Genomic DNA, 26,499 nt, shown 5'->3' with positions numbered 1-26,499 from the left:
CTTAGGTGCCCACACATAAGGCTAGAAATGTACCGGGATCTACTTAAAAAAAATCTGGATTTGAGGCCACGAAGCTGGAAATTGTCCTGAGGTCTCCTTGAAAGCATCCGGTGAAGTCACGGTTACAAACGTTGACTTGTAGTCTTGAACTGCAGTCACCGGCTTGACTTCACAATCATCCCCTCCACCTCCTGAAATGACAGTCAGGTAATAAACATGTATTTTGAATGTGATGTGATATTCGTAGAAATTTCAATGTGGTACACGCACAAATGTGAATGTAGAAATGTAAACTGCCAACATTTTATCCTGGTGTCTGTGACCTGCTTTTGGCAAAGGCGTGACTGAAAAGGATGCTCATGTACAAGTCCATTGTTGGTGAAAAGTATCTGATGTTTTGTTCCAGACTTCCTGAAGAAGAAGCTGGAGAACTACGTGAGGACACTGGAGGTGCCGGTGAGGATCCTGAGGATGGAGCAGCGTTCAGGTCTAATCAGAGCCAGGTTGAGGGGGGCAGCGGCCACCAAAGGCCAAGTCATCACCTTCCTGGACGCTCACTGCGAGTGTACCATTGGCTGGCTGGAGCCCCTGCTGGCACGCATCAAAGAAGACAGGTGGGAGCACAAAACCGAATGTTTCAAATGTAATGTTGACATTTAAGGGACTGAAATTTAAACAATGAATAGTTTCTGCTAATGAGCTTCTTACTGTCAGTCATTTTAATCTTGTGTCAGTCCGGAAACACACATTAAATATACTGTTGTTATCACATTACACTTGAGTTGCATCATCGGAGGTTTGAGCCAAAGCCCTGTCTGAATATTGATGGGACAGCAGACTATCAGTGATGAATACAGTGTTCGAGTCTGACGCTGCTGATTGGAGAAGATAATCATTTTGCATCGTCCGCCTCTGCTGCTGCCCCGGAGGGGAACTAGGTCCAATTACTGTAGCTCTGTTTTTGTGTTAACTCTGCTACAACTTTGCTGGTAAAGTCAAGATTAAAGAGGCTCAGGACACGAACATAGGGACAAATATGAAATGGGGATATAGATGTTTTTATCAGTTTCAAAGTGATACAGTTTTTAAGTGGCTGCTGTTATTTATCCGAGCATTAAGCTATCGTTTCAAGCTTTTACTTGCTTGTTAAAAACAACACAGGGCGATTCTGCTGCGTGTGAGAGTGACATCAACAGATGGATGGATTGATAATGATTCTCCTGCGATCCATCTCTTATCTGAGGTCAGACACATTAATTATCCCTCAGGAAGAAATCAGTATCATATGACGCAGAATATTATATTATTGAGCCATTACACTTTCACTGAACGCTGCTGCAGATGTATTGGTGTCCATAAGTATGAGCACAGACTGAGACCAGACAGTGCAGGAAACAGTTTTCACAAGATTGATGATACAGGTTGTTACAGGAGGGCTGGTCGACATCATGTTTGTGTCTGTCCAATATACTGTAGAGATTACTCGTATCAGGATGTCAAATGTGTTCAAAATCGTGTGAAAAAAACACGCTGATGAAGTTTAATGTCTGTCAGAACATGACAGTTTGTGAAATTAGAAAAAAGTGCATATGTCTAATAATTAGGACTTGCTTTAAAGGTGTTTTAGCAACACAGTAGTTCTTTAACTTTTTAGGGGATTTTCCTCTGTACTTACAAAAGGATAATGCCAAGCAGATGCACATTTTTGCTTTGATTGAAAGCATCTAAACTGCTTTATGTAACGTGGCATTGTCTACATTTAATCAATTAGTTGATGAACTTATTAGTCAGCAAAATAATTTTATAAACGATCAATCAGTCAACCAAAAAGTGTCTAATATTTGCCGGTTCCAGCCTCTAAAATGTGAAATTTTGCTGTAACTATTAACAAAAGTTTAATTGCCTATAGATATACCATTTATTATTTATTATGATAGTTAATATAAAGTGTTAACCTTTTTAACACCTTGTTAAAAAAGCATTTGGTTGTTTTGGAGACTTTTTTTAATACAAAATATTTATATTTTTTCTGAATAACAAGCTGTTTTCAGATTAAAATAAACAAGTGTGTGACGGCGTGACCCCCGAAAGAAGCCGTTCAGTACAAGCCGCATAATCAGAACCTTTAATTAGTACAGTACTGAGATAAGACAACTACAATTTTAATTGGTTTTCAACAAAGCAAATTTTAGAAATAATATAATCACATAAATTGAACAAGGTAAGAAGCATGAGAAAACAATTAATAACTTGATAATTAAAATCTAGGAATCATTTCCAATTATTCAGGCATGTTGATATCACCAAACCTTTGTCATATATTTTCTCAACATGCCAATTATGCATTTCCTATATAATTAATGTCAGTTTTGAATTTTGCGCTTTATGTTCTGTTTCTCTCAGGACGGCAGTGGTGTGCCCCATCATCGATGTGATCAGCGACGAGACGTTTGAGTACATGGCAGGCTCAGATATGACCTACGGTGGATTCAACTGGAAGCTGAACTTCCGCTGGTACCCTGTTCCCCAGCGGGAGATGGATCGACGCAAGGGGGACAGAACACTTCCTGTCAGGTACACAAAGAAGATATTTGTTTCCTCCTCTGAAGCTAAATCTAGAGCATCTGTGACTGACTTTCCACTGCGTCTAATGTCTTTTTGATAAAGAATTGACAGAGAGAAGGTCAAATTACACAGAAAAGGTGAAGAGACACTTTTTCTTTTCAAGTTTTAAAAGATGTTAGTTCTCAGTTTCTCACCTGAGCTGAGAATGGGTTTATGTGTGATGGCAGCAAACTACAGAGAAGACATGGATGGCTAGATTTCTTCACAAGAACTCCTCTTAAGAGATGTGCCATTTTTGTCTGCAGATGGAAATAGATCCTTTTCCTCTGTGTATCCCTCTGATGTAACCAACTTCCTAAATAGCATCCTGATTGTTGTGTTTGTGCCCTATTGATGTCTAAGTATGCATGAGCTCATTTAATTTGAAAAATAAAAAATAGAAGCTCTGCTCTCAGTTGGCTTTTCTTTTTTTGGCAATTTGTCATCCATATGCAAATCAGTCCCAGCAACAAACAATATCCTAAATTAAAGGCCGACGTTAACATGGAGCAAATTAAAAGATAGAGGTAATTACCCCTCTAAGGCTTTGTTTCAAATTGTCAAACAAATTGGTCTTTTATTATATTCTGAATGTTCCTCTGAGTTACACTAATAAATACCGCTCAAAGAGAAAAGGATTTGTTTGCTTTATGTCTTAATTGTTTGTGTCTCCTGCAGGACTCCCACCATGGCAGGAGGGTTGTTCTCTATAGACAAAACATACTTTGAAGAAATTGGAAGCTACGATCCAGGGATGGATATCTGGGGAGGAGAGAACCTGGAAATGTCTTTTAGAGTGAGTAACGGTTCGGGGGGGGGAGGACGACGTCATGATGCCAACATGTCCCCAGACTTGATTGACGTCAGTGATTGAATGCAGTTACACTTCTGCATTTAATTGTCTAAAAAAAACAACTGGATGTTTTGTTATATTATGTGTTTAGTTGTGTAGTAACATTATCCCAAATGTTCGAATAATGTTCAAACCAGAGAAATCACTCATTTTATTTTGTTCGTTTGGTCGTTATAACTTTAAGGAGAGGGTCAGAGAGTAAGGAGGGAAGTCGGCAAACAAGACTAAAAATAACTTGAATCAAATGTTAACACATTTCTGCATGACTCACATCAAATAGATTAGTATTTGCATCGGTGGTTGCTTCATATTAAAGACAACGACTCCGATGATTGATCACAACAGGTATGGACTGATGGACTTTTTCTGATCAGATCATATAGATGGTAAATGGATAGCTATTTCTATCAGTCTACAGACCGCTCACATTCACCTATTCATATACTGATGGCAGAGGCTGCCATGCAAGGTGCCAATTGCTCATCAGGAGTAATTCGGGGTTCAGTATCTTGCTCAAGGACACTTCAACAAGCAGCTGGGGGAGCCAGGGGATTCTGACCAGTGATCTTCTGATTACTAGACAGCCCGCACTAACTCCTGAATTCCAGCCACCCCATGATGCATAGTAGTGGGGATACAGACGTTTCATAGAGGAGACAAGCGATACAACACGTATCTACGACATACTGTAGACTCCAGTCAGTGGAGAGACCCCTAGTGGCAGAAATGACATACAGAACATGTATTAATCAAAGGAGATATTCAGGAAAAAGATGCAAAGACTAATCTTGGAAATACATGTTTACTGAAGAAAGATGTCCTTAACTCTCAAGATTTATTCAGTATTCACTTGTAAAGTCATAATATACATTAAAAAAAATCTAATATATTTTAACCATTCTAGTGAAAAGAAAACCAAAGGATTTGATTATTACTTATATCAAAGTGTGTTTCCTGACAGTCACATGGTGATTGATTTTGCAGCTTCACATGAAAACCAAAAATAATCCAGGTGTTAATAACCACCTGCTCTCCTGGACTATATTATAAATTAATGCTTTCTTTTCAAAGGTAGCATGAAGCCGCTGTTATTGTGATTGGATATTGAATGAGAAAACACGTGAAATGGTGAATAACTTGACTGTGTTTGTTGGTATAAAACTGCTGTAGCTTCAAAGGCAGACTCTCTGTAAGGAGTATGAGGACAGTCTCTTGTTTTTTTGCTGGCAGAATTGAGGGCAAGCATAAATTGTAAACTGATTAATCTACAAATTGTAAAGTTTGAGTCAGAGTAGTTTGTAACTAAAGTCAGCCTGTAAAGATGGAATGGTGAGTAGATGAGTCTCCGTGTTCGGCGTGATGACATTTAATGTCCGTGACAACGTCTGTAGTCTCATTTAGCCAACGTTTTTAAGACTTCTAAATGATTCATGATTAATTTGTGGGACATTTAATTATGTATTTTATGACGCAGAACAAAACATGTAAATATTTTCAGCCTGTGATACTTTTTTTTACTGAAAACCAATTCAAATAACCCATTGACTTTAAGACGAGGGAACCAGAAGTGAAATGCTAACTGGTTTCTGGCTTTTAGGACTCAATCTACACCTATTCACCTGCTTATATATCATACACTGCATCATATATACAAAACATATTCTGAATTGTATTAATATAATAACAAACATGTATATTAAATGTTTATTATATTATATTATATTATATATATTATATATTATATTACAACTATATTAATCTGAATTGTGTCTGCAGATCTGGCAGTGCGGCGGCTCGTTAGAAATTGTTACATGTTCTCACGTCGGCCATGTTTTCCGGAAGGCCACCCCGTACAGCTTCCCTGGAGGAACGGGCCAAGTCATCAACAAGAACAACAGACGCCTGGCTGAAGTCTGGATGGATGATTTCAAAGATTTCTTCTATATCATATCACCAGGTACAGAGCTCATCGTCTGGCTGCAGATAAAAACAGTCCTCAAGAACAGACTCCTCTGCTGTTATTGCATTTAAACAAATCAGTGCGAAAAGGGAACACGTCTATATTCTTTTATTCCTTCATTCTCTTGCATTCCTCTTTATCTCGCTCATTTGAGAAACTCGCTTTCACTTCTATGTTGGAATCAAATGCTGCTCTTGTCATTTCCAAACTGGGATTAATTATTTCCTACTTTCAGACACATTTTTGCTGCTCTTGAGTTTATAAATATGTCAAAAATGATCTCCAACAAAGCTCAAACGCACATGGCCAAACCAGAAACAATACGACGGTGCAGATTGAGGGATGAGTACCCCTCCATCTGTCGACTTGGTAATATGATTACCCTTTAGCAGACAGCAGTGTCCCGGAAATCTCCGGTTAAGTGCTTTAGATGCCAACAAACCTATAAGGGATCATCCGTAAGCTGACGATCGTACGGCACAAATTGTGACCTTCTCCTCCACTCAGTCTGGCAGGATGGTGCACGGGCAGGTGTGCAGACAGAGCCGAGCATCGTGATGGATGAGTCTCTTTCTGCGTATTGTGGCCCCACAATGACTGTCTTCTCCTCGAGGACATTAGGGAGAATGATCTGGGCCACGCTGCTGCCAGACCTCACTTATTGGCACCGAGAAGCACAGTGTGTTTCTCAGGCTGGAGTTTGGGAGTGGCATCCAGTGATCCCATTAAAAGTGTGTCCCCCACCTCGTCCCCTCCTCTGCACTGGTGATTTCAAGATCAAAGAGGCTATTCATCATCTGCAACATGTGTTGCTCAGACCCTCTGGAGAGATGAAGGGGGAATAGAGAGCCAGAGGAGGATGATTGGCCTTCAGCTCGTCGCTTTTATCACCCAACATTTCTCCTTCACACAAGTCTAAGAAGTCGGTGTTACAGAAGGTGCCGTTTGCATTGTCTGGCTCTCGTTTGATGGATAATTAACACTCCAAGTCTTCCATGTTGGCTGGCTTTTTCAAAATTATTGTATTCTATTTTCCCTTATTGCAATCACGCTCTTTCGTGATGAATTACCCCAGTGGTTCTATCTACATGCAAGCTATGAGGCACTCTGGGGAGAAACCATCTGCCTAATGTGATTGTAAGTGTCTTTGCCTGATCGCTGCCTGATCCTTCCTCAGTCCTCAGTTGCACTGAGGCTGATGCATCGTGTGGTAGCCATTTGGCTACAGTGAGGCTCATCATAGCACGCAATATTCCAGCAGTTGTTGCGTTTGTGCATTTCTGAAGGAGATATCTGACCATTAGCGTATAAATGTGCATATAAAGGGTTTCCTTACATGCCCTGCCTGTGGAAATCAGGTTAATCCAGAATTAATACATAGAAAGTCCTTCCATGCCCGCCCACATAATCTGTATATTCAGGTAGGGTTGTCAGGTGTCTTTTTTAATACAGGGTCCCTCTGGTGTTTAGTTTTGGTGGTGCAAGAAAACACGTCTGTCCTTTTTTTATTCCCGCTCAACCAGTATTAGGGTGCCATATTCACAAACGTTCTCGGAGAGCCCCTAACTTTGCCTTTCTGTCGCTACAGCATTATTACATTTGATCAGAGATGTGAGTGCATCTCGTATGATATCAACCACAAACACTATTGGATGATTTGCAACGTGTTTTCATGACAGTAATCGAATTAATAATAAATAGATAATTTTTTACGTGAACAAATAATCTTTCTTTTTCCAAAAAGTTACATCACCACTAGTTTTTACTTTATTGCAACCAAATTTTGATTGTTTACTATTAATGTCATCCTATCACAAATATAGACATATTTAGACCTGCATAAAAAAATTGTGCCACAGATCTTAATCAATTAGCTGAATAAGCAAGCTGAATCTTTAATTTTTTTACATAAATTATTTCAACTAAATTAATGAAACAGATCTCCTTTCTAAGAGAGTCGGTATGGAATGACCCAAAAATACACATTAGGGCTCCAGGATATGGTAAAAAAAAATCATATTGGAATTATTTTGAAAGTTAGTTTGATTGTGATATGACTCATGTATTTTTTGACATTACAGCATTTCCATTAAGGTTTAACATTTCCATACATTGTGCAGTCCTAATGTAAGTACTAACTGATAAGTGACACATGAGGCTGACTCCTTCTCCTTGTATTTAATCTGCAGGCGTGATGCGGGTGGACTACGGAGACGTCTCTTCCCGTAAAGCCCTCCGGGAGGCCTTGCAGTGCAAACCTTTTTCCTGGTATCTAGAGAACGTCTACCCAGACTCCCAGATCCCGAGAAGATACTACTCACTTGGTGAAGTATGAGCTTTCTCCTTCTCTGATCTCCCTTAATGCAACTAGATATGCTGCCTCCCTCTGCATTCATTCAGATATGTCCTTGTGCTGTTATCCTCTGGGTTGTGTTTTCAGAAAGACGACATGATCGCTGCGAGATAAGTCTAAAAATCTCAGGACCCAGCAAAGGCGAAACAAAACGAGAAAAAAAACAAACAGCCCCAGCTATTGGTATCGAACGCGCATGATAAACAAACACGAACATGTTTGAGCATTCAGTATTGATCCCAGTCACATGTTTACACAGTTATGCTATGAATGCTGCGTAGGTGAGGTAAAGCTCATGTATACAAAAATGACTTTAAGGGAAAAATCTGTCAGAATCTCTCAGGCAGGGTTATTAATTGTTAAGCAGCAAGTTGTGCTTTTTATTTTGTAAATATTTACTATCTCCTCTAGAAATCTGAACCAGTTAGAGATATATTTCATCAGATGATTACTTTAATAGCCAGAGATGGAATTTACAAAGTAGCTCCCACAGAAATTAAAAGGGGATTGTGGGAGTTGTGGGTTAATGTGCAGCTTAGGTGTTAGAATTCATAGTTAATTGTTTTTCAAGATGATAAAAGTTCCGCTAAGACAAAGTTCCCCCTCAACACAGAAAACATTTTTTTCCAAGAGACCTGAATTTGCCTCTTGATGCCCTCGGCTCCGTGTCGACAGCAGTGCAGCACAGGGTAAAGCGGGCGCTGACATGCTGTCTGAGCGATAGACGGAGGCCATTTAAAAGTAATGTCAGTTGAAGAACTCATGTTCAAATGAGCTTGTAATCCTCCAACATTCATACAGCTGGAGGATGAGAGGATTCTTTTCATCAAGCTGCTCTGATGTACTGCAGCACAAGCCCTCTCTCTCTCTTTAGCCACTGCAGCAGCCCAGCTTCCATCTTCCTTCCTCCAAACCAGACTTTCTCCTGACTGATTCTCATCCCCCAGAACACACAGTCAGCCTTTTCTTTAACAGCTGGAACCATTAGGTTTTATATCACTTAATTATGAACGTTCTGTTCCTGCACGATAGGCATAATAAGTTGCTTGGGCAACATATAGAGCCAGCTCAGCTTTAAGCGATCTGAATGTATCAGTTCATTAGAGAGCTGAGTCGACTGTAAAGTTAGTGGAAGATGTGAGTTTCTCAGGCTGTGCAGTCAGATCGCTTTTCCATTTCAGTTTTTAAAAGTGAAGATAATGAGTGGAATTGTGATTCAAATAATTTGGTGACATGATCCGTCACAAAATTATCTGTTTTGTACATGATTTTAGAGCTGAAACTGTTCTCACTGAAAAACTGAAACATTGTTTTCATCAACAATTAATCATTATACTTATAAAATGTCTGAAATAATGAAAGATGTCCATTAAGGAGAAGTGGACTTAAACAAGCCAAGACAAATGAGAGAAGAAGGAGGAGGAGCGTTAACAGGAACGATGAGAGAAAAAGAAAAGAGGGGAAAACAAACAACAAAAAAAACCCCAAAAATTAATAAATAAAGGATATAATGTTCGGCTAAGATTGTGTAATTGTAGAATGCACATGTGTAGGTAGGTGTGTGTGTGTGTGTGTGTGTGTGTGTGTGTGTGTGTGTGTGTGTGTGTGTATGTGTGTGTTTGTGGGGGAGGGTTTCCTGTGAAAAGGATTTAAAGATATAGTAGGAAAACATGGGAGGAAGGACGGAAATAGAGCTGCACAATATACCGCTTCAGCATTGACTTTGCAATGTACGCATGTACAATGGTCATATTGCAGAAGGCACAATGTTAAGGAAGGCAGTCTTGGCCATTTTATAAAATGTGTTACAACATTGTAAAGGTGCTTACAGCTAGCTAAAATTAAGCCTTAAATAGTCTGTTGTAGGAACATTTGGTCTCATCTTGAAGTTGAGAGTGTGAAGATTAACTCCATACCTGATGTGTTATGATCCAAGAATGGTGTACAAGTCAGGCCGACACGAATAAATGTTCAGACTTCACCTCGACTCCCTCCCACCTAATGATCATTTCCATTATTGATCAGCCTGCAAGTTACTCTGCAACATAATCATTTTGTTTATGAAATGTCAGAAAAGTTTGAGGTAAAGTCTTCAAATTTCTGAAACATTAACCCCTATAAGCTGAATTTCAAAATAGATGCCAATTAATTTTCAGTCAATCAACTACTCCATTAACATAGTAATTGTTGAGTTTTATGCAGAAATAATACAAAATGTGAGAGTAATGGTGAATCTGGAGGAATCTAAAACTGAAACTTAGCAAGAAGTCTGAACATTTGCAGGAAAACTATTTCAGAGACAATTAATGTTTGATAAGAAATGCGTTTAATTTTTATGATGACCTCACTGGTCTTTGTTTGGCTTTGAACATAATACATTTGTTTTGCTGTTTGGACATGCAGCCTGTAGGACTGTCAACCCATGCATACACTATATGGATTGTAGCCTGTTATAAATAAAACACACAGTAACACTCAAGGCAGTTGTTGTTGTTGTTGTGTTTGCCTTGTAAACTTTCATCAAAACACTGAAACACAAGATCTGCAAAGTTTGTAACTGTATTCAAAAATATGTGTTCCACAGAATGATTGTTTAATATAATATGCATATTAGTTAAGTAGCTTGTAATCTTTCAACTGTTATCCCTGCCTCTAGATCAGAAATGTCGAGACCAACCAGTGTGTGGACAACATGGGGAGGAAGGAGAACGAGAAAGTCGGCTTCTTCAACTGTCACGGCATGGGTGGAAACCAGGTGAGGGGAAACACTTCAATAAAATATTTATTATTTGTGGTCTAGAATAAAATGGTCTACACACAATGTCCTCAAAGGATTAAGTAGTACTAAATTTTTAAGAAGATTTCCTTGGAGCTGCGAATAGAAGACTAGAATAAACCTCTTCTAAATTAATGTTCGTCTTGGATACATGAGCTTTCTCACTCTGATTTTTGTCATTTCTTGAAAGCTTCGCCGCATCAGGTTGGACAGAAAAAGTCAATTAAAGTCAACACATTATTTCAACACAATTCGAGTTCATGATTTGGTCAATTCTTAAGTATTGCACCTTTTAAGACAAAAGAGAAAACTTGACAACTTGTTGAATTCATACTCCCAGTAGGTACTGGCAGCATGTCACCAGAGTAACTGCTACCTGCTGCTTCCTGTTTTCTGTTTAAACAGCCATGACTGTAGCTACTGTTAGCTCAGTTAGCTGTGCAGCTCGCCGGACTAAAAGGGGACTGTTCGTGTTTGCACCACTTGCACAGGAGCTTTGGACAGCTGTGAAAAAAGAAGTTTTCAGGCCTGGTGCTTGCTGTTTAGCATGTTATCTTCAGACGATATATCTGCAAGCTGTCTTTGACGTTTCGACAAAAAAGGTTACTTCTTGAAAAGCTTTTGATAATTTCATTTAAAAAGTAAATTATTTAACTAAAATTCTTCCACGATTATTGGAGTCAAATAATGTATTTGTAGAAAGCACATTTCACGTATCTACACAGAAACTGACTCTAGTTCACAACACAAATCTGTTAATCAAAGTGAAATAGAAAATAGATATAAGCACATACCCGTTGAATTTTAAACCAATCATAGCTTACATTTCTTGAGTGCAAAATGATGAATATTGTCGTCCTTTCTGAGCAAGACTTTTTGTTACCAGGTGTTCTCATACACAGCGGATAAAGAAATTAGGACGGACGACCTCTGTCTGGACGTATCCCGCCTCAACGGACCTGTCGTCATGCTCAAGTGTCACCACATGAGGGGCAATCAGATGTTCGAGTATGATGCCGAGGTAGGATTCACAAAGCAGCTAATTAGTCCATAAACAGGCTGTTGTTATTACTGGAGGCGGATGCTCTTCACACCCAATGGCTGAAAACAAAAATGATTTCAAGAAATGCAGATTGAATGTGTTTATGTCTGTCATGAGGACATTTCTGGGAGCACAGTGAGGATTTTGCTGGACTGGAGTATCTTAATACCGCCACCAGGTGGCGCTGTGTGTCAGTCTTTTAGCAGCCTAGGAGCTGAGTTGCTGTTTTCCTCCCAGCAGCTGTGTCTCGCTTCTCATGTTTTCTCCTTTCACATAGTATGTTGGCAAGTGGGAATATGATTTCGAGGTAAGCTTTCCAAGTCATCGCTCCTAAGAACTGCCCCACTGTTTGATTCCTGTGCGTACAGTTTTGTGTTGTGATGTTACACCGTGAAGTAGAATAGATCATTTAAATCTTGATGTGAACCGGAGCCTTAATATTTGATGGATTCTGATCCTAATGCAATTATTAGTTTTATTCATAAGACATTCTCTGTAGAGTTCGCCTACAGAGAGATTACACAGTATCTGTGACATTTCAACGGCTTATTATTCGATGTTCAACAGTTCTGTAGATGTAGAGTATATGTGATTATTTATAAACATGCTGGCATAATTTCAGATTAATTTTGTTGAATGTGTCTCACGTCCATAAAATACCATTAAAAAAGATCAATATTTAATGTGATAACATACACGTTTTCAACACATAACATTGTGATGACACAATTAATTTTGTTTGTAGTTAGCATCTATATTATGTCTGACAAATTACAGTGGTACAACTACTGACCTGAGTGGGATTTGTATTTACGACATTGGTGTTGCACTCACAAACTGTGGGGGGCGCCAAATCACACAAAATTCCCATTTCTAAATAATTTTGCTTTAAATTTAGCAATTTTTTAAATAAGCTTTTCTTTTCATTTTATATCTGGCCTTTGAAAATCATGTTTTTTTGTGCGTGTGTGAGAAATCGTTGTTGGAGAGGATAGAAAGCTAGATGGCGCAGCTGGTACCTGTGTATCAATTCCGCAGAAAAAGTATTGAAACCCTTTGTAAACATTTAGAATTTATGTATTGAAAAATAAATATGTTGGACTACTCTAACCTATACTATACATTTGTTCAACATTACATTAACAAATGTTCAGCAAATGTTTCACCATGTCTCCATGTTCTTTCTTTTATCAATAACCTGTTGAAATGTTATAAAAACTAAAATCTCTGCAGGTGGACTATCAAAATAAAGTGTTACCAGATATTTAATTTCTGATCACGCGAAATACAGTGAAGAAATGCACTCAGTTCTGCGTTAACTCCTACCCTCATGAGGGTTGTAATGCTCAGCTTCTGGGTGTTGATTCAACTTTATGGTTATTTTCTTGGCTGCAGTTTTAGATGCTGTTGACTTGTATTGCTTTAGACGGAGAGGTGTGTCTGTTACTTAATCTACCCTCATCGAAATAAACGGGTTGGACGCATTTAGTTTACAGTCACCATTAATCTTCCACATCTGCCACTTAAAAAACAAACGATAAGCGGCCAAGTCATGATTGAAACTTGATATCCAGTCTGCAAAACCAAATGTCAGAGCTAAAAATAAAACTAACTAAATCAAAACAAAGCAACATTGATGGTCTTTGAGGATGAAAAACAAATAACCTAACCCTGAGGCATTTCATGTTGTGTGACACAACATACAACTGTGTGAGTGAGTCAGTTTATTCATTTGTTGCACCAACATGAAAGTAAATATCAGCCAAAAAAACTTGCATATTGAAGAGCCAGCTCTCATTTTACTTAATAAAGAACTGCTTCTGCTCGCTGTTATTTTATTATAATTTCAGTATTCAATCAAAAGCAGAAACAGATGTTACAGGCTCATAAATGGAAAACGGAGACATTTTGAATCTCACAGGAGAACAAAAATAATCTCTTCGAGCTCTGTTGACTCAGAACTCAAAGTACATTATGGATTATACAACTCGAAAAGCATCTTTTATACTCAGGGGACGGTTATAAAAGAGTGCAGTGAATACAGTGTTATCTGTCAGTGATTGAGATGTCCTCTTTCCGACATGTAGATGTGACAAAGTGAAGAAGCCTGAAGGCCTTTCCATCAAGCAGCGAACAAACCCAAGGAGAAATCCTGTCATTACACTTTGTTCTCCGGGTGCATTCTTAATACGAAGACAGTGAATAATTCATAAGCGAAGAGGACTGGTCTCTGTTGTAAACAGCATCGGGGTTTCACCGCTGTCGGTGGCCGGGGTTATTTTTAGCCCAAGTGTGACAGACAGACAGAGGGCTGAGTCCTCGACTACAGTACCATTAACATTTCATCTGCTCATCAGTTTCACTTCCACATGAATACCTGACTTTTCCATATTCTTGCTGCATTCATTCGCTACTGTGACGGACAGCCTTCCTTCTTTAATAGTGACTTTTTACTTTGGTATACATGTGAAGTTTTTTTAGCGTTGTAGAGACTGATAGTTTAATTACTGTAGTTTTCCAGTTGAGAGGTGTCAGGTTGCCTCAGCCAAAACAGAGTAATTAAAGCTCGTGTTCTTCAGTGTTATCTAATTCACACCTGGTGGACAGGTGTGTAGGAAGATGGAGTCATGTGAAAGAAAAGGTTAAATTCTGAAATGTGTTTAAACAACAACAGTATCATTAGACCAAAGTCTTATTCAGATCACATGGAGTGGATGGTTGAGGCAAGGAAGGTTCCCATGTTCATGACACGAGATGGTTCACTGACAGAGACAGTTTGACTACACAGCTGGTTATTCGTATGAAGATACTGTGCATTGGCTTTCATTTAGGGGTGTTAATGATGAATCATTAATCAATTAATCGTTGTTAAGAATTTAATTGATTTAAATTGTGTGAATCAATAACCTGATGGCCACAACTTCATAAAAAAGCATCTTGTTCCACAAATTGCAAATACTTGCTGATGAAATATTTTTTAAAAACTGGAATAATCACAGATTGGAGACGACCGCAAGTCCTTATTTTGTGTTATTTAGTTTCATTCAATACCTTGGCATTTGATTTTCATCATAGATCAATATGTCGCCACAGTCAGTGGTTAAATACGTTAGAATGGGAAAGTGTCCAACATATTTCATATATTATTAATGATTAACTGATAATTGATTTTCAAGGCAGCCGACTATCAATTAAAGAACCTGCTTGCTTTCATTACATTGTACTCTGGCTGATGGCTCGGGTCGTTCATTTGTAATAAGCCGCTTCTGGTGAGTGTGAGTAAGTGTTAGAGCTCCACAATGATTCAAAATATATATTTTGAATTTATATGATAAAGGTAAAATGTGTAGCAAAACAACATCATAATGAAGTGCTGTAGTTATGCACAGATGTCCTGGCCTGTTCTCCAGATGTAAGATTTATTATAGTTCTTTAGCAAAAAATTCAAATTGTAAAGTAAAAATGATCATTCTCACTGATCTTGAAACAAAACACAATCACAATATCCGTCAAAAACCATACAAAACTGAAACGGAGAAGATTTATATTATTATTTAAATAGGCTTTATAATCAAAAAACGTTAGGTAGGCATAGTCTCATTTAAGGGCTCTTTATCATTTATCGGTGTGGTAAATGTCTCCGGTGAAATTCGGCTCAGATGTTTGGATATTTTCTTCCCTTTTTGATTAGTTGTTACATCCAATAGCTTTAGTTTAATGTTGTTGTTGTTTCCTGTTGTGATGATTTGATGCTTGTTGCAGTAAATACTTTATGTACTTTTCACAATGATGCAGCAGAATTTAGTTTAAAGGTCATCTGTGAAGGCTTTAAACACCTTCAATAATAAACACAACTTCCAGTTTAAATTAACTGTCATTGAAAATCACCTTTTTATTAAACTGGAAAAGTTGTCTGTGAACAACAGATGGATCAATTTAACGATACCTGATGACTCTCAGACTTACCTTCTCCACCATCTGTCCCTTTCACTCCCGGCCCACCACAGAAGCACACCTTCCTCCACATCATCACCCAATCATGTCTGACCATCAGCCGTCTGGAGGACGGCACCTACGGACCCACAGTGGAGTACTGTAACAACCGTCCCGTACAGAACTGGATCCTCCACAACTACACCCGTCTGGAGGTGGCCAGACGCCTCTACTTCAGCCCCACTGATTATTTTCTCTAAGTTCCTGTCAGCTGTAGGGCCTGAGGTGAGCGGGATGGTAAACATTAGACTGAGAGTACAAGCTGATGGTAGTTTTAGCTGCTGTGCAGTGAGCGTAGTGTAGTTTGTGAAGTAGAAGTAGATCCTTTGACCTGTTCAGACTTTTTGTAGCTGATTGTCGTAGCTGAGTATTCTTTGTTTATCTATTTTTTGTCAGTGAGAACAGATAAATGCACAGCTGGCTGTTATGATCCTTCAGGTGTTGGTCAGAACGGGCATGAAAATTGTTTTAGGAAGAAGTAAGTAGCTTTTCCAGGTGACCTTTTAGGGGGAACGTATGAGGCAAATCGTACAATTACAGATATCCCATCATGATGTGTCTGTGTATAAGGTGCTCTCTCAAGACCTTTAGCCAGTCTTCATGCTAAATTAGATCTAATTTGACATTTATTTTCCAACATGAATATTTGATTTTGATGTGAGAATCCACCGGCTGGCCCGTGGACTGCCAGCGTTTGGTGAATGATGCCTGAGATGGAGGAGGACGTGTTTATTTTTAGCTGATTATGTAGATGCATGGCTGATTGAAATGGGCTCGCTATTGTTTACAAGTTGCTTTGAAGTGATCCTTCATTGTGAACTGGCCTTTCATAGCCCTGGCCTCTCAGGCCACTCTCCCATTGGCCAGAAGCAGCTGTGTACACAGTGTGCCACGTAGATGTTATCAAAGCGACGAATCCCAAATCAAATCAGTGCTTTTCACCACTCAGTTGCTTATTTCCATTTATTTGTAGGCTCAGCATTACTGTTGTTATTTTTCTGCTTCTTCCCATCATTCTCTCTCCAGCCATTTCTGATCTGCTGAGTTATACGGAGTTTTGCACCTCAGTCCTGTACTGTTGTTTCCCTCAAAAAGCTAAAGAGCAATTTCACTGTAGCATGCCACAGTTTTTGTGTCCAAGCAGGGTAAATTGGGTAAGGAGCTCCCGGGGCTGCTGGTGTGTGTCAGAGTTGCGGAAGGAAAGTGACCTGCTGTTAGATGGCCTGATTTGTTGTTCATACTCAGAGGTGCTTGTGGCATAGCCGGCATAAGAGGAGAGCACGTACACGGGAGCAGAGCACCATTACAGCAAATGAGACTGCTGCCTGAATCTGCCCTGAGACAAAAAGAAATCCGCTGTTCCGCACATCCCTCTAGATCTCCTTCCAGAGTCAGCACAAAGATCACATCAAACAGGAGCTCTCGTACCTTTCTGCAAGTCGAGCGTGCTGCCTGGTGACACGGAGGATAATGTTCCTCATGGTTAGTAACCGTCCTCATTTAATTAGCCAGTCTCAGCTGTGCACACACTTGCACCAGAGACACCGGTTGGTTTGCTGGGAGGCTGAGATGGGAGTTTTGTATGCCCCAAAGGAGGCGTGAAATAATGATGAGCAAAGGACAGGACCTCTGCATTTCTAGTATTTTCATTAAATGAGGAATGGTTCTTCTCCCCAACGTCTGTTTCACTCCTCGCTTCCATCTCTGCCTACGAGAGCAGGTTTGGATCTTTGAATGAAAGAAAAAATACTACTCTCATTATTGCCTAAGCCAGGTTCTCATGATTTATAGATAAGATCTATAAATAAATGCAATGTAGATCTACTTCCAGCAGGGAGAAGCCCCATGCATGAATATGCCTTTAAAGAGAAAGTATCTGTTGATTATACTCTGTCATTTGCAAACTCTGCAAAGAATTAACATTTCAAATTTTCTTATTAAAACTGTGCAGTGAGAGCTCCACCTCAGTCTGAGTCAACGCTGCTGTTAAAAAAGTGAATCATTTGTTTTAATAAAGAAAGAATAAAAAAGTAAAAGTCAAATGTCTTTTGTAGAGCCACTTTATTGTTCTTTTTTCGTTTTTTGACAGGTGTGTAAGGTCGAACACCACCTGCTCTCTTTGTTCCTGCTCTGTTTGAACAAATGTGCCTGTAGGGCGGTCTGCGGTGTGTACTTCAAGAAAGGTGTGTGTGTGTATGTGTGTGCACTTTGTTTCCAGGCAGAGCATGTCAGGCCCTCCTGTTTTATAGCTTAAGATCAAACATGGCCTGAGTGTGTCTGTGTGCTCATTAGTCTGAATATCCTCTGTCAACAGTCGAAGCATAATCTCGTTTTAATGAAGAATTATGACTCGACCACGAGAGAAATCCTTCCAGTGTGCATGTTTTAATGCCATTTTTTTTTCTTGCCTTCTTTTTTCTTGCTAAAACAGAAAAAAAACAGATGAGGGCACAGTAGAGAGGCTCCTCAAAGGAAAGGTAAAACGTAAGACATCGTGTAAAACACGAAGTGAAAAGATGCTGGGTTAACTTGCAGTAACAAGGTCTGCAGGTCCTTTATATTTATGATGGTCTACTCTTGTTACCTAAGTGCAGAAGAAAGAAATCACTTCAGATTCGAATTTTTAAAATCTAATCTTTTACAAACATCACATCACTTTAAGGTCCAGTGTGTAGGATTTAGTGGCATCTAGCAGTGTGGATTCGTATTGCAACCAGCTGAATACCCCTCACCTCACGCCAAAAGATGCTTTAGAGCCAGTGTTTGGTTTGTTTGTTCTGTACTGTCTAAATTCTTAGCTTCAGCCATGAATTAAAAACATAGATATAAATACTATATTCCATTTCTGCCAATAGATCATCCTAAAGTCACAATTTTCCCACTTATTCTTTTCTGTCAATGTTTTCCTCAGCAGAAGCTCTTCCTCTCCACACAAACCAACTTCAGTTTCCCCTTACTTCTCCACATGCGATCATTAGGACCAGAAAAAGCAACTTGAGTGAGGGACGAAATTGCGGAAGTGTGACTTCTGAGGGAATGAACATAAATGGTTAATCAAGGCCATTGAGAGCTCTCTGCCAGTTGTTAGTGGGGGGTGTTCTCTCCGGAGCTCCGGAGCCACGGAGGATTTCTTTTCGGTACATGCTCATGTGACGCTCGAGTTCAGCTCATCACAACAGGTGTGCTTCTCCGGTCTGGACATTTTAAAAGCACTTGTTCCTGTCTTCTGGCTCTTCTGGTTTGTGTGATAAAACAGAGCGCAGTGACAGGGCGACAGTATGCGGAGTGTAAATCGTGACGAAAGAGACAGAAAACTGCTATGTGCTGCAGACTGGGGAGATGATCATCAGTGGGATCGGTGCTACTGGCCACCATTACAACAACTCATTAGATTATCCCAGATGTCCACGATATTACATATGCAGCTGTTTGGTTTCAGTCGGAGTAGAGAAACAAGCTCCTCTCAGGCTTTTTTGTTGGACTTTTTTCTTTTTATTCTGATGTTAAATGGCAGTAGATGATTTGAGGGAGATGCCATCAACCTTGTTAGCAACAATGACCAAAATGAATCCTCCTTGTAAACCTGTCATGCTCCGTCTCTATCCCCTAGTAGCAGATAGAGTGCTGTGGGGAGAGGAGTTGTTCAGTTGAATATATCAGTCTATTCTGCCTCACTCATTGATCCTGTATCCCTTAAGGTTTGTGCAAGTTAGAGTCTTTGGCCCTGAAACTCTGAAATATCGTGTATTGATAATCCATGGTGCTTTCCGTGCTGTTTAAATAGCAGATTGATTTGTAATTTTGCCTTTTTCTCTCAATCCTTCTCTCAATTCTGTCTTGCATCTATTATATTAGGTAAATGATATATTATAGATGCCATGTTGTATACTGTATTGTTGCTTAAACACTTGACGGTAGTGTCATCGTGATGATCAAAGTGACAAGGAGATGACTGTGCCTGTAGTATTCCTATAATCATTCAGTAGTATCAGTGCTAGAATGTAAGTGCATTAACTCAAGCACTGTACTCAAAACTCAATACAATATTTAAATACTAAGTATGGATGTCTTCTTTTGTTACATTTGAACAGAATATGACTTTTGGGTACTTTTCCTCTGCTGCTGAAAACAATCTAGCAGATCAAACCACCTCGGTGATAAAATATTTAAAAGGAGACATGACTACAGATCATGGTCAGGTCTCTGTTATAGATTTTTGTACTAAAGCGTTCCTGCAGCAACAGCCTTTGGGAGGTGTACATTGACGTGTGTGTTGGTTGGTGGTGTAGGGGCAGGGTGGTGCTCGTATTGAGCCATCTCCCCCCCCCCCCCCGGTAATAATCAACAAAAAAAATCTCCACTCAACATTCGCTCACAGAGAAATCCTCCCTATAAAGTGGCAGTGATAACAGCTTCCTCGCTAACAGGAGCCTCAATTCTCCGAGCAGCCTCGCTGCACGTTGTGTTGTATAAGGGGCTCAACTCTCACTTTCTCTTGACTAGAACATCCTGCTCTCTTGATGTTCCTATTGTTTCTTTTCTTGCTCGAGCTACAGTCACCGACCGTAACACGCTCAGGCTGTTTACCGTGTCGAGAGGTATTTTTGTGAAATGTGGGAAATCAATAGTTGAAGTGTGTCTGTGAAGGTTTTGTCTTAGTCATCCAGGTGGATTCAACTTTCTCCACAGAGGAGCTGGACTACAGTCGATGAAGCAAGTTGAGGGAAACACTAACTCTGAAAAACAGACAATATATTAAAGGGGCTCTGTAGACCTTCTGTGTTGTGCTGGAAGCTGGTCGGTTGTTTTTGCTAGCTGGCTCTAACTAAGATTTAACTCTTTTAACAGTATCCTTCACAATGAAATCCACTATCCGGCTGCCCAATGTATCTTTTGGTCTTTTAATCTTCTTATCAGGTAATAAAAACATTTTTGAAAAACATTTTTGTTTTAAAAATAAGAACATTAGAACTGAAATACAAAGCACTTTTTTCTTCTTTTTTGTGGTTAAAATGGTTTTTTTTTCTATATTCTAAGACCAGATGTGGTCATTGACAATTAAAGCAAGCCAAATTAAATAACAAATGAATAAATTAAAATAATATTTTTAATTAAAATCAAATAACGGCTCAAATTTAGTTTTTTAATATCTGTTTATGAAAAGAAAATGTAATGTCAAAAAGATGCACTGACCTCAGCAGCGAAATCTCAAACAAATCTTTCACAGGGATGTACAGGCCACCAAAAGTGACGGGGAAGGTCTCGTTTTTCATGTCACATTACAATCCACTTACATTTAACCAACAAAAAAGTGATTAAAACATGTAAATTGCTACAAATTGTACCATAGAGCCCCTTTAAAAACAATTGGAGTGCTGGATTATTTGCTTGAGTTTCTACATTAATGTTTACATGTTTACATCTGTCTAACTCTTGTCATCTTCCTCTCTCCAGCGACTCACACTGCTGCACGTGAACAGCAACCAGTGTCTGGACATGCCGTCTGAGGAGGACAAGATGGTGCCCACCCTGAGAGACTGCAACGACAGCCGCTCTCAGCAGTGGCTGCTCCGTAACATGACCCTGAGCGTCTGATCCCTCGCCCTCGCCTCTGCCCCCCCCAACCACTCTCATCTTAACCAGTCCTGGCTCTCCACACCCTCACCAGGTGGCTCTTACCAAACACATCATACGCCTCTTCCTGTGTCAGCCTGGCCAGCGAATGCAGAGATTCCAGGCAGCAGCAGCAGCTTATCTTCCATTACGGAAGTGTCTCCTTTTACAGGTTTGACAGAGGCCGGCCCAGCCATGACGAGCTGTGGCTTTGGGGACCTCGTCATGTCCAGGCAAGGAGAACGATGTGTGTGTGTGAGCTCTGTTTATGGAGAACACTAAAATCGAAGCACTCTCCAGTCAGCCAGCTGCTAGCCCTGCATCCACTGTGCTGCTCATACTGCTGCTTAGCTGCTGGACAAACAAACCGAAGAACATCTACAACAAGAATACTGCAAGGCACGTCTCCGCGATGGCCTGCTCTGTAAATGACCTTCCTTCCTCGTGCTGTGTACAGTACATGCAGTGCTTTGGTTCTCACTGTAGGTACAATCTTAAAAGCAAGACTGTTGTTGTTATAACTGCTGCTCACCTCTTTCCATATCAGTGTCTGTGCTACATTAAGATAACAGGGAAGTGATGTTGTTAATAGAGCCCAACCAGTACTGGAGTTGTGAAGCAGACACTGATGTTGACTGCTGTAGATACAATTAAATATAGATTCAAAGTCAAACTGAAATTTGAATTTGATTGATACTACAGCTGTTGTGTAGTTTTTAGGATTAGACACACTTGTGTCCAGTGTGAATGGTGCCTCAAACCTTGATGTTATAGAACATCACTAATATAAGAAATATATATATCAAATATGAAAATAGATCAATTGAACAAACACTATCAACAGAAGAAACAGCCGTGCTGATATTATGTCAAAGAGATCTATGTACTGTGTTGCAGAGATGTACATTACACTGAAGTTAGCATGCTAACCAGCTAGCCCCAGCCTGTCCTGTCTCGTAATACCACTTCGTAGCGGCAAGAGGTGATGGTCCGAGATTCTCGTCATCCGTGGTGACTTCCCCAGTGATCCAACGTCACTCATCCCAGTCCAAACAAACTCTAGGGATTCTTTCCCCACGGCTAATAGGGTTAAATAGGTAGCTAGCTGCATCCAGCCTGTGAAAGGACATACATTTGTATTGCGCTCCATTGAAGCTAGTTAGCCTAGCTTGCTAACATTGAAACTAGTTCTCAGAAGCCGTTATTTTTTTGTTGATGTTATTTCAGCACCAAGGCTGTGGTCAAATAGTCGGTTTTACTTATGAAGGTTCCTAGCTGAGTAAAATTCTCTTAGTGCTAAGTAAAGTTGCTTCACTGCTTCCTTTCACTATCCCCTTTAGCACAGGCTGCACTGGACCGCTGTTTGCGAAGGGTAAGGAGATGATGCTCTTCCACACTTCCTTCCCTCTGACATGTTTTTGACAATTTGACCGCAGCCCCGCTCAGTGCTGTGTTCTTCCAACACTAAACAAAGGAAACAGCCTAGGTAGTATTAGCTGGCTCAGATTGTCAAACCTAACGGTGACAAGCAGTCCTATAACCTCAGCATCCTGGCCCCGCCTTGTGACTAACAGAGGGAGCACTGGAATCACAGATGAGACATTTATTATTTCGGTTTGACTTCAACATAAAACAAATTAAACAATGTTTTTATTAACATCCCTTTAAAAATTGGCTATACAAGAAATGCCAACAAATATGTACCCAGCAGGTTTACTCATCAGCATTCTATCTTTGGCATTTCTCTACTGCAAATTCTTGTTAGTTGTCGTTTGACATTTCGGCAGATAATATCTGTAATACTCTAATGTTGGCAGCTTCATTGGTTTGGCTCTATTTATCATGGATTTTATGGATTTATTGGATGTCTTTAGTTTGTAACAATAAGCTGAAGATTTCAAACCTCTGCCTAAAAATATTTATAGACTGCAAGGCAAGAAAATGACTTGAGTGATTGCATAATGTTCCATATAAGTGAAACAGGAATTAGAGTTAGACGCACAGATGAAAATGTGAGGTGTCTCTTTGGATCGACAAACTGTTCGGAGGGTTATTTACACCAGGCTTGTTGACTAAGCGAAAAGAGAGGCTGCTGGTAGGAAATGGAAAGTAATGGAGACACTGCTCCGAGTAGATGTAATTGATTTTAAATGAATGTAAGAGTTTTCCCCTAAATGATGATGACTGTATTCTGCACTGTGTTACCATGGCTGTCTGAGAGTGTCATCGCTAAACAAATAACACATCACCTTTATCAGATTCCTGCTAGTAAGATATTCACATTTTTTTTTAATATGAGGAGAGATCATGAAGTCTCGGAGCTGAATAGTGACGTGTGCCTTTAGAAAGTTGTTTTGTATTTGGTTCATTGGTTTTTTTAGATGATTTATTTATTTTGGTGATGAGAGAGGAGAATGTAAAGTCTTCTTGGTGGCACTTGATTTTCAATTTAGGTCTGCAAGTTTCATAGTAAGTGGGTGGCGATTTTCCATGAAGCTGTTAATACCGGGTCATTTCCTTAATATATTTCCTGGAAAATTCCCACTGGTTTCTGATTAACTTCTGCTGATCATTCTAACTTAATTGCCTATCGGTGTCTGTCCAACTTGGATTGGAATATTTACTATTTACTATATATATGTATATATATATATATATATATATATATATATATATATATATATATATATGTATATATATATATAGATGATCATATATAATATCTATATATATATATATATTATATATATATATTATATATATAGATATATATAAATATAATATATATATATATATATATAGATATAGATAGATAGATATATAGATAGATATAGATATATATAGAATATATATATATATATATATATATATATATATATATATATATATATATATATATATATAAAACAATAGTAAATATTCCAATCCAAGTTGGAATATATATATTTACAATAGTTTCCCAGCATAAATTGCCAAGTTTAAATCCCAAATAACCTGTTGAAGCCTAATAATATCTTCAAATCACTCACACAATACAGAAACTATTAAGAACAGGGTAAAAAGGTTCAAATTAACAATCATTCCAAGTGCCTGTATATAAAAAGTGTGTGTGAGAGTGTGAGAAAAAAACCTGATTATGGATGTAATAACTACTAAAAGTGCTTCAGTTTACTCAACTGCAGAAATAAGACAGAAACTAGTTGTAAATTAAAAGGGCATGATGGGCAACAGTTGAGCAGAAACCATTTTGGACTTGAAGAAAGTGTCAAAGAAATGAATTATTATTAATTTCAAATAAATCTGTTGCTTGGTAATTACAACCCACTTGCTGTCAAACTTCCTGGCCTGTGAAATTAAGTGTTCACATCTTTTTTTTCATCATGAGTCAACAAAAAGAGCTACTGCATATTGATATTAAATACTATCTCATATGTCATCAATTCTCGATCAAACATTTAGTCGGAATTCAGCATATCAATACTCACCCATCACCCACGCAAATGCGACAGGTACTTCTCACTACGCCATCGATCAGGATCAGGCAACAGATGCTATTGTACATAATGCTGTTGACATGTTTCTATCACCGTTATTGTTGTTGTACATACAGAACCAATTATTTTTCTAAGATGCTGTAAAACTTGAACACTCCTCAGAGAAAAAGACGTCGAATGGTAAAAAGATCATGAGGTATGTTTTCATTCGGAAATCGGGGTAATAAAAACGAGTGCTTACCTTGGGTTTTGAAATTGCGGTGTGTTTTGGAAATCATTATCAGCCCCACGAAACCAATTCTCAGACTACCTAAAGGACCTTAGGCGAGCATACATGAGGGAGCAACTAATGGTGAAATACTATCAATGCTGCTTGAATACTGAATCCTCGCCGAGCACCTGCTCGGCATTCAGACTCAGATTCAATCACCTCTTCTGTGTTGCGCGCACACATTTATTGTTTTTCATTATCTTAAAGTGCATGGTGTTGAAATAGGAATGTAATGTTTCAATGTACTGGTTGCAAAGTGATGTTACCCGTTTGTACATTTTGCCTTTTTTTTTTGTAGAAAAAAAATAATTGACTGAACATAGATTTAATTTCAGTGTCAAGCAGCTGATGGAAAATGTGAACACTGGGACGTCACACCGACACATTTAATAAAACCTTGTTCTTGAAGCTTTTAAGACCCCCGTACATGTCATTACCATGCCTGAGTGTGTGGGCTTTTAAATGTGGTAAATTACAGCCTCTCTTCTGCGGTGGCCAGGGAACATGTGTAACAACAGGATGCCGTACAATTGTGATGGGTGTTTCCTTACTCTTTTGTCCAGTATCTGTAAAGACACCTGACATCGTCCGCTGTTGAAGGTCCAGCTGATGAAGGTACCTCTGACACAGCTCATTATTCTGTACATTAAAGCGAGAAAGGCCTGACCTTTCAAGTGACTCTGGCTTTGTTAAAGTCTGAAAGGCAAAATGACTCCTTTCTGAATGGGACACGAAAAAAGGAAGAGAAAGCCAGAGGGTCAATAGAGGGCAATGGAGATGGAGAGCGGGGGAATACCCAGATGAAAATTAGAGTGGTGAATATTAAAAGGTTCAGAACTTATAATTACTTTCACGACTGTTTCATTTCTCAGTATTTTGTTCAATTGGTTAATGATTTATTCAAGCATAAAAGTGGACAAAATGCCCTTCACCAGTTCCAAGAGCATAGGGTGACATCTGTAAAATGACTAATAAAGACTGTAAAAAAAAAAAAAAAAAAATTGAAGAAGAAGAAGTCATCTGTGAGTTGGTTGTTTTGTCTGTCTAGGGGGGACAGCAAGCCTGGCTCTGTTGAAAATTGCTATTTCGGCACCTCCAAGGGCTCAGACACACCAAACCAACATCAGTGATCTAGTGGCCAAGAAGTGCAACCTATGACCTGCACTCGAAAACACTGTAAAAACTTCAGTGGACAGCCAGCTAGCTCATCCGTTCTGCCTCGGTGTGAAAAGAAATACCTCTTTATACCACCAGGAGGTGTTAGTCTGTGTTCGTTATTCAAAAGAGGAACCTAAAGCCTCAGCGTTTTTTTTGACATCACTCTTGCTAAGATAACCGCTTCTAACTGAGAATATGTCTGATAGCACGATGCAAATGTCACTGACAAAGAAATTGAGGTGAAAAATAAGGAGAAGCTTTGGGGTTTTCCCCTTCTTTTGAAATTATTTTGTATTCCCTCACTGGCGGGGCCTGCCACCAATTCTCATGACCACTCGGTTGAAAAGCCCCCAACAAGGGCCGATGAATGTAAACATTGCAG

General features: G+C 39.2%; 1 protein-coding gene across 3 annotated transcripts in view; it reads left to right on the top strand.

Moving 5' to 3' along the window:
• Window positions 1-23,812, top strand: part of galnt13 (polypeptide N-acetylgalactosaminyltransferase 13) — a 44,711-nt gene extending 20,899 nt beyond the window's left edge. Inside the window, exons 5-14 of one of the 3 annotated variants that reach the window (XM_030429323.1) lie at window positions 407-614; window positions 2,404-2,574; window positions 3,283-3,400; window positions 5,234-5,414; window positions 7,607-7,746; window positions 10,427-10,525; window positions 11,433-11,567; window positions 11,866-11,895; window positions 15,596-15,806; window positions 21,036-21,167. In XM_030429323.1, the coding sequence (XP_030285183.1) occupies window positions 407-614; window positions 2,404-2,574; window positions 3,283-3,400; window positions 5,234-5,414; window positions 7,607-7,746; window positions 10,427-10,525; window positions 11,433-11,567; window positions 11,866-11,895; window positions 15,596-15,781 (1,268 nt within the window). In that variant the 3' untranslated portion in view covers window positions 15,782-15,806; window positions 21,036-21,167. Of the gene's footprint in view, window positions 1-406; window positions 615-2,403; window positions 2,575-3,282; window positions 3,401-5,233; window positions 5,415-7,606; window positions 7,747-10,426; window positions 10,526-11,432; window positions 11,568-11,865; window positions 11,896-15,595; window positions 15,807-21,035 lie in introns of all 3 variants that reach the window. The other 2 variants (XM_030429324.1, XM_030429325.1) reach the window with 2 other exon arrangements.
• Window positions 23,813-26,499: the final 2,687 nt, after the last annotated feature.

The sequence above is a fragment of the Sparus aurata genome, chromosome 9 (assembly GCF_900880675.1).
Source record: "Sparus aurata chromosome 9, fSpaAur1.1, whole genome shotgun sequence".
NCBI classification, from domain to species: domain Eukaryota; kingdom Metazoa; phylum Chordata; class Actinopteri; order Spariformes; family Sparidae; genus Sparus; species Sparus aurata.
The sequence above is the reverse complement of the archived record's forward strand: the minus strand, read 5'-3'. Positions and strand labels throughout refer to the sequence as shown.